The sequence below is a fragment of the Alternaria conjuncta genome, assembly GCF_024043145.1.
Source record: "Alternaria conjuncta strain BMP 0040 chromosome Unknown scaffold_23, whole genome shotgun sequence".
NCBI lineage: Eukaryota > Fungi > Ascomycota > Dothideomycetes > Pleosporales > Pleosporaceae > Alternaria > Alternaria conjuncta.
The window spans coordinates 147,185-161,602 of record NW_026250112.1 but is presented as its reverse complement, the minus strand read 5'-3'; the positions used below and the strand labels follow the sequence as shown (position 1 = coordinate 161,602).

General features: G+C 52.5%; 4 protein-coding genes across 4 annotated transcripts; 3 read left to right on the top strand and 1 right to left on the bottom strand.

The window, feature by feature from the left end:
* Positions 1-560: 560 nt before the first annotated feature.
* Positions 561-3,781, bottom strand: J4E85_010412 (uncharacterized protein; the record flags this gene model as incomplete). Its single annotated transcript, XM_051474621.1, has 4 exons — positions 561-2,595; positions 2,647-2,734; positions 2,781-3,315; positions 3,368-3,781. The coding sequence occupies 4 exons, from the start codon at positions 3,779-3,781 to the stop codon at positions 561-563; spliced, it is 3,072 nt and encodes a 1,023-aa protein (XP_051321541.1).
* A 1,471-nt stretch (positions 3,782-5,252) lies between these two features.
* Positions 5,253-6,020, top strand: J4E85_010411 (uncharacterized protein; the record flags this gene model as incomplete). Its single annotated transcript, XM_051474620.1, has 2 exons — positions 5,253-5,342; positions 5,397-6,020. 2 exons carry the CDS (start codon positions 5,253-5,255, stop codon positions 6,018-6,020), a joined length of 714 nt encoding a protein of 237 aa, XP_051321540.1.
* A 2,621-nt stretch (positions 6,021-8,641) lies between these two features.
* On the top strand, positions 8,642-11,202 carry J4E85_010410 (uncharacterized protein; the record flags this gene model as incomplete). The annotated part of the gene is made up of 2 exons (XM_051474619.1): positions 8,642-9,885; positions 9,939-11,202. The coding sequence occupies 2 exons, from the start codon at positions 8,642-8,644 to the stop codon at positions 11,200-11,202; spliced, it is 2,508 nt and encodes an 835-aa protein (XP_051321539.1).
* A 1,303-nt stretch (positions 11,203-12,505) lies between these two features.
* Positions 12,506-13,834, top strand: J4E85_010409 (uncharacterized protein; the record flags this gene model as incomplete). The annotated part of the gene is made up of 1 exon (XM_051474618.1): positions 12,506-13,834. One exon carries the CDS (start codon positions 12,506-12,508, stop codon positions 13,832-13,834), a length of 1,329 nt encoding a protein of 442 aa, XP_051321538.1.
* Positions 13,835-14,418: the final 584 nt, after the last annotated feature.

The following is a 14,418-nucleotide window of genomic DNA, read 5'->3' as shown; positions in this document are numbered from 1 at the left end:
ACGGATCTTCTCTCGAGGTTTACACTCCCGCATCCCGATCACGAGATGCCCGAATGACCTCGCAAAAGGAGACACCGCCGAGTCTTTCAGTGGCATTGCGCTACCCCATCACTGCCCATCTGAACGCCAACACTCAATTTACCGCATCTTAGTTATCTCCGATCACCTCCGAAACATCACATTTGGTACTGTCATCATGGTGCAAGGCAGATATAGGACAAACTCGATTGATATGGAGAAGAGATCAGTATCAAGAGTAAGTCGACAAAGACGCGCCACACTCCATCCCACTCCAGTACTCCGGCCCAATCCCAGACTCCTACCCGCGCGAAAAGCAGTGTACCCAAGCTCTCCCCATTAACAGAGAGCTGTAGAGTACAAACAAAGAAACAAAGTCGCAATCAAAATCTCTGCCCACGTCAACATAGGAGAACGTTGAACAGGTCTACAGCCTACATCAACATGGAAACACGCAAAGTAGGCAACCCAACGTCGATGTAGACTCCCGGTCTGTTCAGCAGCCCTTAACCCCGAGCTCCACCCGCCGCACCCGAAAGATCTCAGTCCATCCCCGCAGCCGCATACGTAGCGATCGATGCGTAGCTACCCGTAAAGAACACCGCTGTCTCCGTAGGCGTTCCCAGACTCGGCATCTCAACGGTTATTTCTCGCGCGTCGACCCACACATCATCGGTGAAGGTATTGTACACAACATTGCCAGTCCCACTTGCAGCCGCACCTCCACCTCCACCTCCGGTCGGGGTACCTGCCAAAGGACTCAGGGGATTGGCTGTCTGGCTCATGCGACCCTTGATCGTAGTGGTTCTCGTGGCGACTGGTCCTGGGAAGCAATGGATGCCGTGTTGGCCGTTCTTGCCATTTCCGCCGCACACACATGATTGTCGTTTTTCGTGCATCTTGAGCCATGCTTTGAAGGCTTTCATGGCTTCGTTGTCGGGCTTCTTCTTGTCTTGGCTGTCGGGGGAGGTGCCGTTGTTTGGAGCGCCGTTGTCGCCGGGAGGTGTGCCGTCGTTTTGGGTCTTGTCGTTGCCTGGGGTCGTGCCGTTGCCTTTGGGGTTCTCCTGGATGAAGTCCTCGTACTCGTCGTCATCTGGACCGACCTCTTCACGGTCCCATTCTGCGTCTTCCTTCGCCTTGGCCTCTTCACTGTCGTCATCGTCATCGCGGAAGTCGCAAAGATCGTGCGCGGATTGTTCAATGCACTTGTCGTTGCCAGGATAGCAACCGTATTCGCCGTTTTGGACCGAGGAGTCGACAGTGTAGTTGAAGTGTGACTCCCGGATCTCGTAAACGACGTCCACGATGCAGTACGGCCCATTGCATGCGCCTTGCGATGTTATGTTCTTGGGCGTGTTCTTCGGGTATCGCGTTTCCTCGTGCAGGAGTTGCGTGGTGACTTGCATGATGGGCTCTCGAGTTGGTGTTGGCGCTTGCGTTGGGTCGCAACCTGGTGGTACGGATGATGAGCTTGTCGAGTTGGGATTGGTAAGCTGCGGTGGTCCCAGGTCATGTTCTTTATGATGATTTGGGTCGCAGTCGTGAAGCCAAGCCTTCTTCATATGCTTCGCTGGCTCTTCCTCGTCGTCGAGTTCTAACAGTGCCTTCCAACTTACATCCATCCTGTCACAGTCGTGGCACTTCTTTCCGAAGCTGTCGAAGTTGTACAAGCCGCTGTCTTTGATGAACTTCTTGGTTGCTGCCATGGTCCAGTTCGTGGGCGCTTCCCATGAGGCTGCGTAGATGGGATTGATGGGATCGCATAGGCAGGGCGCATTGTTGTGGTCCGTGCTCTTCGTGCTGGAGATAGCTTCACCCATCCAGCTGCGACATACCGCGATGTCGAAGGCGTTGGGGGCGTTGCCATAGTCGTCCAGACGCTTTCTAGCGCCCGGGGGTAAAGTGGAGTTCGAGCCCGATGAGTGCGTGACGTTGGTGTCCGGACGTCCCTTGCCATCCAGATTCACCGGCTCCAGGGCCGGCGTATCCTGCAGCAGATCGTTGTTGTTCGATGGGCAGGTGCCTGAAGCTGTGGAATTCCATTCACGTTCCTCCTTCTCGCGTTCAGGCCAATAGACCTCTTCTCGCCAAAGAGCAGCTCGGACCACGTCACTAGCGAAGAGGCCGTGGAAACCCTCTTCACTGGTGAGGTACTCCCATCCGGGTGGACTACGATTCTTCTTGTCTTTGTAATTTGTCATTGCGTACACCCAGTACGATATATCAGGGCGTTCCGGAAGACAGATCTTGTTCTCGGCTGGTCCACGGTTGTCTTGGTCGCAGTCGCCGCCTTGTTTAGTCCAGGTCTCGACGACGTAGACGCCTTCCGTTTTCCACAAGGCGCTCATGATAGTCGCATAAGTCCTCATGCCGACCACGAAGTCGACATAAGCTCGAAAGTCGACGTTGGCGCCGTAAAAGAAGTCCTTGTCATAGAGGTCGACAATGTTGTGGCCATCGCGACTTCTGCCGCCCAACGCAAGGATTGGCATTCCGGCTCTGGCTTCGTCGATATCATTGGTATCGAGTTCGGCTAGCTCTGCACGCACCGCTTCCAGAGTCTTGTCAAATCCTTTCCTGCTTTCTGTTAGGACCTCTGCTGTCGAATGTACAGTACGCGCAACTTACAAATCCTTCTTGTGGTCAATCTTCTTGACTACTTCTTTGGTCAACCCCTGCACCCCGAGATAGCCTCCGCTAGTGATGGTCCACAGCTCTACTTGATATTAGATCACTCTTTCATGTCGAAGGCCAGAACTTACTCTGCATGTTCTCGATCGACTTATCCCTGAGGAAACCTGACGGATCCGGGGGTGGACCGCCGTTCTCCCCCTCCGGAACTCTCCTGGAATGCAGCTTCTTGGCTAATGAGCTACCTGGAATCTTGCTCTTGCTCGCCCATGACAGAGTTCGCTGCCACTTCGTACCCAACTTCTTGAACATAGAAATTTCGTTGATGTATTTGTTGATGATCTCCGGTCTGAAGTTGAAGATGTTGGCGGCTGTGGTGAATAGTTGAAAGACTGCCGTGATGATTCCGAACGCCAACTCCATAGCAGCTAGTGCCTTCTTCTTCTTCTCATCCTTCTTGATAGCCGCTTCTTGTTGTTCGTCCGCATACGTGAACCTCCGGGTGAGTTGATCGATGTCTTCGAGAATATGCCGCCAATGGTCCTGGAGAGCTTCGCTGGTAATGTGGAACGAGTGGTCGAGACCGGATACGAATTCGAAGAACAACATGGCTGCGCGCTTTTCTCCAGGCCGGAGCTTTTCCCCAATGTCTTTACAGCTTGGAGCCTATTTATGGTGTTAATAATAGCAGAATTCGAAGTTGGAATGAAATACTCACTCTGCACATTCCCAAGCCATCACAGAGCATACTACTGGGTGGTACGTTGGGAGCGTATCGCTTCGCCATGTAGGCAGGAAAGGTGAGTTCGTCGCTTGGAGTTTTCCATGGGTTCATCTTGAGTTGTTCGTAATGCCTGAGATTCTCCCTCAAGAATGCTGTGTCTTCGGCTCGGTTGTTGAACCATAGTTTATAGTTGATCCTGGGAAGGTCTGGGCAGTCGTTGTCCCAATCGTAGTCGCCAGTAACCCCGGTGTCATCACAATAAGGACTCGCCTTACAGTCATTTTCGGCATAGCTCCAGACTGACAGGGTTCCGTTTCCTGAAGTCGTATTTGACCACGCAACGCTTGCAGAGCCCTTGACAACATCGAAGACATGGAAGGTGGTGAGTAACCACGCGGAAAATCGCATGGTGACGATTTGTTAATTGGACAGCAAGCGTAGCATGAGCACTGTGGGTGGTCGGAATGGTATCTGGTGATTTTTGGCAAAGTAAAATTGATGTGGCTTCTTTTCGTCGTGTTGGAGGATATGATTAAAGACATCTGCTCAGTATCGTTGAATATCAACGCCATGTGAGATCGTTTGGACCACGGTATCTCAACACTCCAAACAACGATCATCAAGAAGATCAATAACCAATGGTCCACCATCCCCGCACCTCGTTCAAGTGTCTGTTGTTCTCGGCCCTCTCACAGACTTGTTTGGCAACGGCAACAATGCTCAATGCCTCAACAGCTCAAGGACCCTTTTCGATCTAGCCGTCACTCTGAACAGAGTAGCGTGTATCAATATACCTGTCGATAGTTTAAACAGTTGTCTTACCAAGAGACGACGAGTATGCCCCGCAGCTTGAGATCGCTACAATGCATCATCGCATCCCCATGCTCTCCGTCCGGTGGTCATTGCAGGTTCATTGCGAACCGTGCAAGCTTATGAACCAACCATCTGCGCACGCTCTAGGACATTTCTTATCATGAGGGAACAGTGACATGGAAACTCTGCCCCTCGGACTTCTAATGCATCATCGTGTACATAGCCTTACAAGTTCAAATCAGCACAGTTACAGCATCGAAATCGTCAACCGCGCGACCTGAGCCTTCATTGGCAATATGGTATGTAGCTACTTGAGACTGCTCCAAGGTCATCTTCTGGCAGCTTGACCGGCCTGAAGAAAGGCCGCATCTCCAATATTGTCAACGATGTAGGATGAAGTCCTGAATCAACCTGCATAGATATTTTGGTTGATTCTAAGACTAAAGTGGCTGTGATATCCTCTCCGTTCATTTGGCTGAGGCGGACCCCCAGGTTTTCGTGATTACACTGATTCTCGTCTTCCAGAGTCTACCCCCTCATCCGAAGCAGTTCCGTTGAGGTCGTGCCATGATCTAAGTGCGATAGAAGAGAGCCCTGAATAGTGTCCGGGGTTCAAGAAAACACTTCCTTCCGTCCGTGGTTTATTACCGCTGCAACTTTCGGGGTTAGCGAGGTCTGGCTAATGACCAAGATCGCTGGGCCTTGTGCTTGACCTCAGTGGCTGACAGGCGCGCTCAAGGCGATCATTATTAGTGGGTCTGACTGCGCAGGTCAAATGAACCCTTACAGAAATGACCAGTACATGTCAATCGGGTCCAAATTCGTGTTTGAAGGGTCTCGGAATCCCCGGATTGCGTGTGGGCACCAACCGCTATATAAGACAAACCTGGCTGGACGATGAGTGATTTCCACAACACACACTTCTGATTCGATCATCTACCTACTCCACCATCTCAACCATTTTCAATCCCTGAACACTTTCCTCTGTCTTCACCATCTCAGCACCATCCAAAATATTCAGCATCGGCAGTCAGGTCTCGGTACTATCACTCGCCCGTGCGTTACGATGATTCTGTCCGCGTATTTGACGGTGGCCTTCGGTAGCCTTGTGGCTACCGCTGCCCTGATTCCTCGTGTCCCCTCCGGCTCACCCGAGGTTTGTATTGAATGCCTACTACTCTGTGTTCATCATCTAACTTTACTGCTTCAGCGACCTGTCGTCGTTACGTCTGACTTGCCTATCCCTGTCGCCCCTTCCGCTCCTGAGAAGACCGTCCGTCAAGATAGTCAAGATGCCGAGGACAATGCCATGGATGCCATGTACGCCGATGCCATGTACGCCGATGCCGATTTCAAAGCCACTGAAAAGGACCGCCACCCTTCCCAGAAGTACAGCGAGTTCATCCTCAATGAGGACTTGAAGGGTTGCATCAGCCGGTACGGCTCTGACCCTGCCAAAATCTCTGGCCAGTCCTCCATTAGCGGAACTATCATTACCAACGTCAGATATTTCCAATGCAACCAAGCACTCATTAAATGCAACAACGACGCTTTGGAGGCCCAGGCACAATTCATTCCGGGATGGCCAGCACACCTCAACGATCCCTCGCCTGTTATGAGGACCACATCCGTCGAACGTGGTATGATCAAGTGTAACCGAATAGCTTCCAACAACCAAGATCCAGTCTGGCCTGACTCCAACATGAACAAAGAGACTTTTGAGCTTCGCGGTACAGTGGCAATGTGCAACGTGCCGCTTATTGCCTGCCTTGAGACTGTCCAGGACACGTGGGAAGAGTTGAAAATCAAGTGGGATATGGCTTATCCTTACTGATCCACGGGTTTATCCGTTCGGTAACATCGTTTGTAACATCTTCGTTGGGGAGGCTCTCTTGGTGTGATAAGAGAGCAGCGACGAGACTGTTCGGTCCATCTGGCATTTATTCTGTACTTGATCTGGTCTCCACATCCTTGGATTTCGTTTCACTTCCATTCATTGAATAGTTCTTGTTATTTGTAGTCAATATAACCCACGCTCATTAAAAACCTGCTTTGTCTTGCATGCTTGATCCATTTCGCCTACCTCGTGGTAGCACCTCATCCTAGGAAAACCTGAACACCCTGGAGCCTACGTCAACGTTGGGTCAACCACTTTGCACGTTTTTGTCTTGACGTAGTCTGCAAACCTGCTTAGGCTTTTCTTGTATGATATGGGCAGCCCGTTCCACATTTGCTTTAGCAGACTCGTCCAGCGAATCTTGCATGCATCACGTAACTCTTGTCACTTGTAGTCAATATACCCCACGCTCATTCGAAACCAGCTTTGCCTTCTATGCGTGATCCACTTCGCGTACCTTGTGGTGGCACCTCATCCAAGGAAAACCCTGAATACCCTGGAGCCTACGCTAACGCCAGGATGCTAGCTTTGTCTGTTTTCATCTTGATGTAGGCTGCACGAGGGCGGATGTTCTATCTCACCCTCAAGGCTACGTTGACATCAACTACAATCGCCGACCCAAAAACACTGGTCAAGCTTTTTGATCTCATACTGATACGCCAACTACACTGCACAGATTGAAGTACCCGCCTTAACAAAGATCAATTACTATTACTTTATGTTAGCCAAAGACCATCTCAAGGAGGAACAAGAGTACTAGTATCGGCACATCGACACATCGACACAGGCGAATGTGGAAGCAATGTTGACGTAGTTCGCAATGTCTTCTTTCCTGTCGCATGTTGGGTCGATCTCTAGGCTCTGGTATCTGATCCGCCGTCTCCACCACAGGTTCTAAGTCATGACCCGCGGCCCGCTGACTGTGACGTACCTCTTGCACCCAAACGAGCAACGGTTGAACTCCACCCCTCTTTCGACCGCCAGCATCATGCCGCGACATGAAGGCTTGCGGTCGTGTTGCGACATAGCTTTGCCGTCCCGACCACATCAGCGTATGAACAATCCGAACAGGCCTGGAGCCTACATCGACATTGTATCACCTACTTTGCATGTTTCCATGCTGATGTAGGCCCCAGACCTGTTCAGGGTTATGCTTGCATAGTGTGCGACTTTGCTTTTGCAGACCCGTCCTGCCATTCTTGGTTCAGGGGCGCCATTTGCTTTTGCGGTCGCCTCCACTCTTCCCCTGTTGAACAACAATGCACCCCGCAAACTGACAAAAGACCAGCGAAGCTAGAAGCCTCTGAAACCGTACCTGCATTCCAAGATGGCTATGCATGCTATCCGCCGCGGGAAGGGCTTGCTTGCCTCGAGTGGGCCCCCTGAGAAGATCATGGCGATCACCCGCATTGAGGTGTCGCATCCTGAACGCCTTCATCTTCAGAGTAGGGGCTCTGCTGTTGCGCAAGGCTGACTAGGGTGTGTGGAGGTCGCGCGGGGTCGAGATGGGATGAGCAGTCATGACGATGTGTTGAGCTGCGATATTGGACCGGCGACTGACATTGGGATGCTATCATGTTGTCTTGAATATGGCAGGATGCAGATGCGAATCGCATCGACTTTGTACTTGCAGTCGAGGGCCTCCTACAACGAATGCATAATGGGTTTGTTGTGACGGGACAAGCAAGTGGCGAGGCGAAGACATGCCATTCACATGATGCGTAATTCTGAGCACGTCAGCATTCGCGTCACGCTAGAACCAAGGCCCACTTGCTTTTCCGTCCTCTTCTCATCGCCAACATCCTCCACCAGCTTTTCTGAGCAGCTGAGACGTCACTCCGCGTCATGCTCCATCATCTGCATCATGTTCACTTTGGAAAGAAATCCTCACAGCCCTCTGACATGTTGCCTGATGTGTCTCGGCAGAACTTAATGATCTCGCAGCGCCGCTCGGCTCCCCAGCGTAATCACCGACCTCTCTGATCGCTGACTCTGCATAACCTTGCACACAACACGAGAGTCGCTGCAGTGCGCGCATGCAGCATAATGAAGCTACCCACCTCTGACAGCTCAGGGTCTACCCGGTTCATATTAATAGACGCCATCGGACGCGCACGAAAAGCTCTGTGGCGTAAAGCCAAGTTGTGGAACATCGGTGGTTTTGAAGCTGGCGCGCCGATGCTTTTGACGGCTGTGGGTGGTGTGCGAGAAGCATGTCGCATTCGCCAGAGGTAATCGCCGTCTGACTGCACCGTTGCGCCTCATGGTCGTGCTGCGGATGCGACTGCGGAATATTTCTTGGTCTGTTAGATGTGTTACTGAGATGTGCTTCTTGTTTGGACTGTTCATGCGACGTTCATGCAAAGAATCGTCGTCTGTCTATGACTATATTACTCTTCACCCCTATAGCTCATGTCCGTATATCTCTGCATATTGTTACCGTCTCGTTTCTTTGGACCTCTCGTACGTTCGGCTGCAAGCAACAAATCGGGCTTCAGCGCACGCACCCAATATATCCGGATTGATACCTAAGGCTTACTGTCGAGACTGGGAACATCATGGCGGCGCCTCCTCCGTCTATATCGAAGTACCGAGGGGCACGCCCCGCCGCCCTCTCCATCATTGGATCTATATCATCACGCCCGTCTACACAAGCTACACAATCTACACACGAGCTCAGATGGCACGCTCGCACCAACTCCGAAGAGCGCAGCTTGATCTCTGACATCCTTCAAGATCTGGCTGACAACTGCGAGACTGCATTCGACCGAGCAACCGACCAAGCACGGTTAGGCACAGCCTCATATATCTCTTACAACGCACAAGGACAAGACCTCGCCCAAGATCTCGCCCAGTCACAACCATACTCGCAGAGGCGGGATTGCGCTACCTCCTACACAACCAACAACCTACGAGAAGATCTACAAGAAATCCGACCTTACCTGCGGGCAAGCACTCTAATGGCACTAGAAGGGATATTGCGGCTGAATGAAGCCAACGAGGCTAATGCAGCCAACCCAGCTTTCCGCCGGAACACAATAAGACGGGTTTCAACATCCGAGGATGGCGATCACGTACCAGTCATAATGGACCCATACGACGATACAAATTACTCCAGTCCCACCAGCTTCAAATTCGACGACGAGAGTATCATGGACGGGCCTCTCAGTCCTGCAATGGGCAAATACCCAGACCGAAACTACCGCAGGAGTAATCTCCGGGATGCGCATTCGATGAGCGACGAACCTTTTGATGAGGAACCGACCGTTTACGACATCGAACGACAAAGAGGAGCGCCAAAGGCACCATCTCCATACCCATCCACTGCGAAGACAGCGATCATAATGCTCTCGTTGTACATCTCCATCTTCCTTGTCGCTCTTGACCGAACCATCATCGGCCCAGCGATCCCCGCCATCACGAACGAGTTCAGCAGCATTGGCGACATCGGATGGTACGGTAGCGCATACATGCTTACAGCAGCCGGCTTCATCCTTTTATATGGTCGCATATACACCTTCTTTCCAACCAAACCAGTCTTCTTATCCGGCATCTTCTTATTCGAACTCGGAAGTATCATCTGCGGCGCTGCGCGGAACAGCAATATGCTCATCGTTGGGCGCGCGGTCGCGGGCCTGGGTAGTAGCGGTATCTTCACCGGCGCGATTCTGATCATGTTCAACACTGTGCCGCTAGCTAAGCGACCCATGCTGCAGGGTCTTTTCGGCGCATGCTTTGGTGTCGCAAGTGTGGCCGGTCCTTTGCTAGGCGGTGCGTTCACTAGCAGCAGCGCAACCTGGAGGTCAGTAACATCGTTAACAACTCACATGTGAAATGCATACTGACATTGACCAGATGGTGCTTCTACATCAACCTCCCGCTCGGTGGTTTTACTCTCCTTGTAGTGTGCTTGCTGCTTAAGTTGGATGAGAAGAAGCCGCAACTTAAGACGTGGGGAGAGACGATACGACAACTTGATCCCTTGGGCACCGCATTGTTCCTTCCATCAATCACCTGTCTCTTGCTAGCGCTAGAGTGGGGCGCCGCCGACTACCCTTGGACCTCGCCGCGGATGATCATACTTCTTGTCGCCTTCGCAATGCTACTGATAGCGTTCGTGCTGTGGCAATACGTCACCAGGCATACCACTGCGACTCTACCAGCACGCATTATCTTCCAGCGGAGCGTAACATTCGGTAGCGCATCCCAGTTCTGTGTAGGCGCGACCATGCTCACAGTCTCCATCTACGTTCCCCTCTGGTTCCAGGCCATCAAAGGTGCATCTGCGATGCAGTCCGGCATCAACACCATCCCGCTCGTTCTTTCGGTTGTCTTCGGCTCGATCTTGTCTGGAGCTCTGGTACAGCGCATCGGATACTACACCCCGTTCATGATCCTTGGCTCAGGCTTGATGGCTATCGGAGCTGGTCTCATTACCACTTGGGAGATGACCACCGATAACGCCATGTGGATTGGAACGCAGATCGTTGTGGGCTTTGGCGTTGGCTGTACCATGCAACATCCCAACATAGCCGTGCAAACCATACTGCCCAAGGAGGATGTTCCAACCGGCACGGCAGTGCTTTCGCTGTTCCAAACACTCGGTGGCGCAGTCTTCACAGCCGTCGGCCAGAATTTGTACATACACAAGTTCTCGTCTGGTCTAGAGCAAATCGGAGGTCTGGACCCTCAAAAGATCCTAGACGCAGGGGCCACCAACCTGACAGTTGGTGTCACTCCAGCCATCAAGGCCCTGATACTGGCAGCCTACAACGACTCGCTGGCACATGGGACGTTCTTTGCGGCACTCGTCATAGCCTGCCTTGCGATACCAGCTGCTGTAGGCATGGAGTGGCGAAGCGTCAAAGCAAAACCAGACACGTCCGTACAGCGACACGATGAGAAGCGGGATCAAAAGCCACAGCAGCCCCGTGGTATCCTGAAAGCTCCAGGCGCTGGTGTGGGTCGGCAAGAAGCGAACCAGCCGGCGGTGACGGAGCCCGCGCCAGCTCTGAAGAAGATGTTCCGTCAAAGTGGTCAGTTTGCGTCGTATTTGACAGCCACCATTAACCCCGACCTCCGTGATCAACTGGGCCCGGGGAAGCAAGTTCGCAGGTGACGAAGCTGGCTCTTCTTTCCCGGAATTAGATCTATGGATGAATGCGAGGTCCTTTAGCGTGTAATGATGATAGGGCAGATACCATATCGCATCGTATCTCTGCCATTAATGCATAATGTATTAGCCATTAGTTCTCACTTCCCATCGTTGTCTGCTTGAAGCTTGTCGTCTTTCGCGCTGTTTCTAAGCGTCCCACGTGTTGTGAGGGGCGAAAATGTGCAAGCTTACAAGGCGTTCCTTGATTTTCGCAAGGTAGCAGACTTCGGGGCCTTTCCGATTCGCAGCTCACCGAACAGGTAGTGCGTAAGCGAAGCCACCAAGCCATGTCGCTGATCATCCCACGCCCAGGACGAGCAATCAAGCAAAGCCGAGATCTAGCGAAGCTTTATTAACCATATGTATGCTTGAGCCCCACTTTTGCGATATCATTTCTGCTTGATTGAGATGATAGACGGTTGGGGGTCGGTGTTGCTATCAGGCTCCAACGTGCATCTGCTCCGCCAACACGGGCGTGATTATCGCCTTGAAGCCACGTTTCTCGCGGTGAAACCACACTTCGGTGGTTTTGGGGGTCGGATAGGTGCGTCATCCGGGCCAGCTCCGAGATTGCGTATACGCCATTGGTTGTTCGTAAACCTAAAGCTTGCTGACAACCACCACAAGGTCGTACTCAGGCAGGCAGTCTGCTGTGCAATCTGTAAGAACCAGCAACAAGACTAGCGACGCGCATTAGATGCCAATGGCGGTGCCAGACGTTTCATCCCGCCGCGCACGGTTCGTCAGCCCACGTATTCCACTCACAGCTGGCGCGAAGGTGGCCGTACTACACGTCAGATGCTCCAACGCAATTAGTGATCCGATCTCACAAAGGACCGAATGTAATGTCGATACCGGATCGCACTTCCCACGGTTCCCCACAGCTGTCGGGCGTCGTAGCATGGCCATACCACGTAGCTGGGTCGGTCTCAAGTAATGCTCAGCGTTGGGCTGGCCATCGTATAGCAGTTACGAGCTTCCACACAGATGGTGAGCTGACGCTGATAAGCTCTGGCATGGTGAGAATGAGCCGCAGCTGTACAATGCGGCTCATGTCGGACCTGTTGTTTCGGAGATCATAGAGGAGAGACGAATATGATCGACGCCGCATTTAGAGACTGGTGCATATCTGCATGGCGACGTCCATAGTGTTTTGTATAAGAGTCGATACACCAGGACACCTTGAAACCCAGTCAGTACTGGAAGGCTAATCGTCGTTACTGTTCAATTTTTCTCTTCTGCGATAAGTGGTGCAACATCTGGCACTATGGCTTCCCAACACGTTCACATCGTGCTCAGCGTAGCATGGCAAGACGCTGGAGACACGACACGTGCCATTGCGATGGCTATCGCGTTGCGGGACATGTGCCCGTCCAATATCAATCTGCGAATCGACTTCCTGTCCTGTGGCGCGCGGTTCGAATATCAAATCACGGACGCTGGCTTCAACATTGTCCCAGCTCAACCACGCGTGAAGGGCATCTCCGTGGCGCATGACCTCGGATGGGACTGGCCCGAGTTCTTCGGTTCAGAAGAAATCGCAAAGTCATTCATCGATGGCCAACTTGCAGCGTTCAAAGAATTGAAGCCGGATATTGTGTTCCATGGCATGTGGGCTCCAGCGTCTATTGCTGCGCGACTCCTAGGTATCCGAACGATCAACTTCCTCCCGGTTCCGTTGCATCCTGGAGCCTTTGCTCACGGCCTGATTCGCGATCTTCCAGATATGATGCCATTGTTCACACGGCTTCCACGACCGGTCCGACAGCGCATGGCATGGTGGGCCAGCGGTTTGATGGTGAACGCTCCTATCTTCCGACAGAAGCGCTTAGGAGCTGCTGCTGCTGCCTGTGGGTGGCCAGTCACGGGACCCATCTCCCTCTTCGACATGAACATGGCCGATCTCAACTTGGTGAACGACCACCCCGTATTCCATCAAGAATATCTGCACCGCCTCCCAAAGAACATAGTCCTCACAGGTCCTTTGTACGCGCGGAACGACTCGAAACTGAACGAAGACATATCGGCGCATCTGACAAAGGGTCCGGGTCCATCGATCCTAGTTACAATGGGCAGCTCTGGAACGGAAGAGTTCTTGTTCGAAGCGATCAAGGCTCTACGATTGAACCCTGACGACAACTGGAACGCAGTCGTGCTAGCTTCGAAATCCATCTGCGACATCGACAAGGCAATCGAGATCGCTGGCGGAGATGCGCGGCTTCTGGTGACTGATCGGTTCATCCCAGCACCGGCTGCCAATGCGCTCGCCGACCTCATCGTCACGCATGGAGGTCAAGGGACTGTCCAATGCGCCTTGGCTGCAGGAAAGCCTATTGTTGGTGTCGCGCTACAAGTGGAGCAGCAGACGAATTTGGACAACGCGATGAATGCTGGAGCAGGTATCCGCGTGCAGAAACAGTTCTGGGAGGCCAAGAACATTCGCAGCACGGTGTTGACGGTGCTCAAGGATCCTTCTTATGCAGCTAGCGCGCGGATGCTAGCGGAGACGTTGAATTCCATGGACGGAGCAAAAACGGCGGCAGAGGTGATGTGGAAGTTTATCGTCGAGGAACAGACGGAGAAGGTCAAAGTTTAGGTTTGACAAGCAAGCGTGTCATGGTGTCATGATGCTGGCGCGCTAGGTTCGACGGCTGAGAACGCGACGCGTTTTGGTTCGCCAGATCGTTGTTGCTGACGCCGGGCTGTCCGCGTGGAGACAGTTTCCATATCCTGGTGTACCTCAAAGATTCAAAATTCCTCTTCGTAGCAATGCAGCCCGTAGGAGTGCGACGGTGAGGGTCAAGAACGCGTTGTATCTCGGGTGGAGGAGAGGAGACACGTGAAGTGTGCCGCGTGCCGTGACGCTAGCGGCTTGGCACGCTCATAGCTCTTTCCAAACATGCGGCCGCCCCTGGACGCTCTTCCCATCCTCTTTTCCAGCACCAACTCCCGCGCCTATACTATCTAGGTATCGAGGCCTCATGCAATCTTACAAATGCTGTAATATCCGAGTTATGACCAATACCTAAAAGACCACGAGAGTTCCTCGCGCAGCCTTGCGTGTATCGCGGAAACCTTAGCTGTTCGCTGGAGTCGCAACATGCACACATATTGGTAGTTGTCGTGTCTTACATAGGGCTCGTCTAACACTACTGTTATACTGGAAGGCTTGCGATTTTC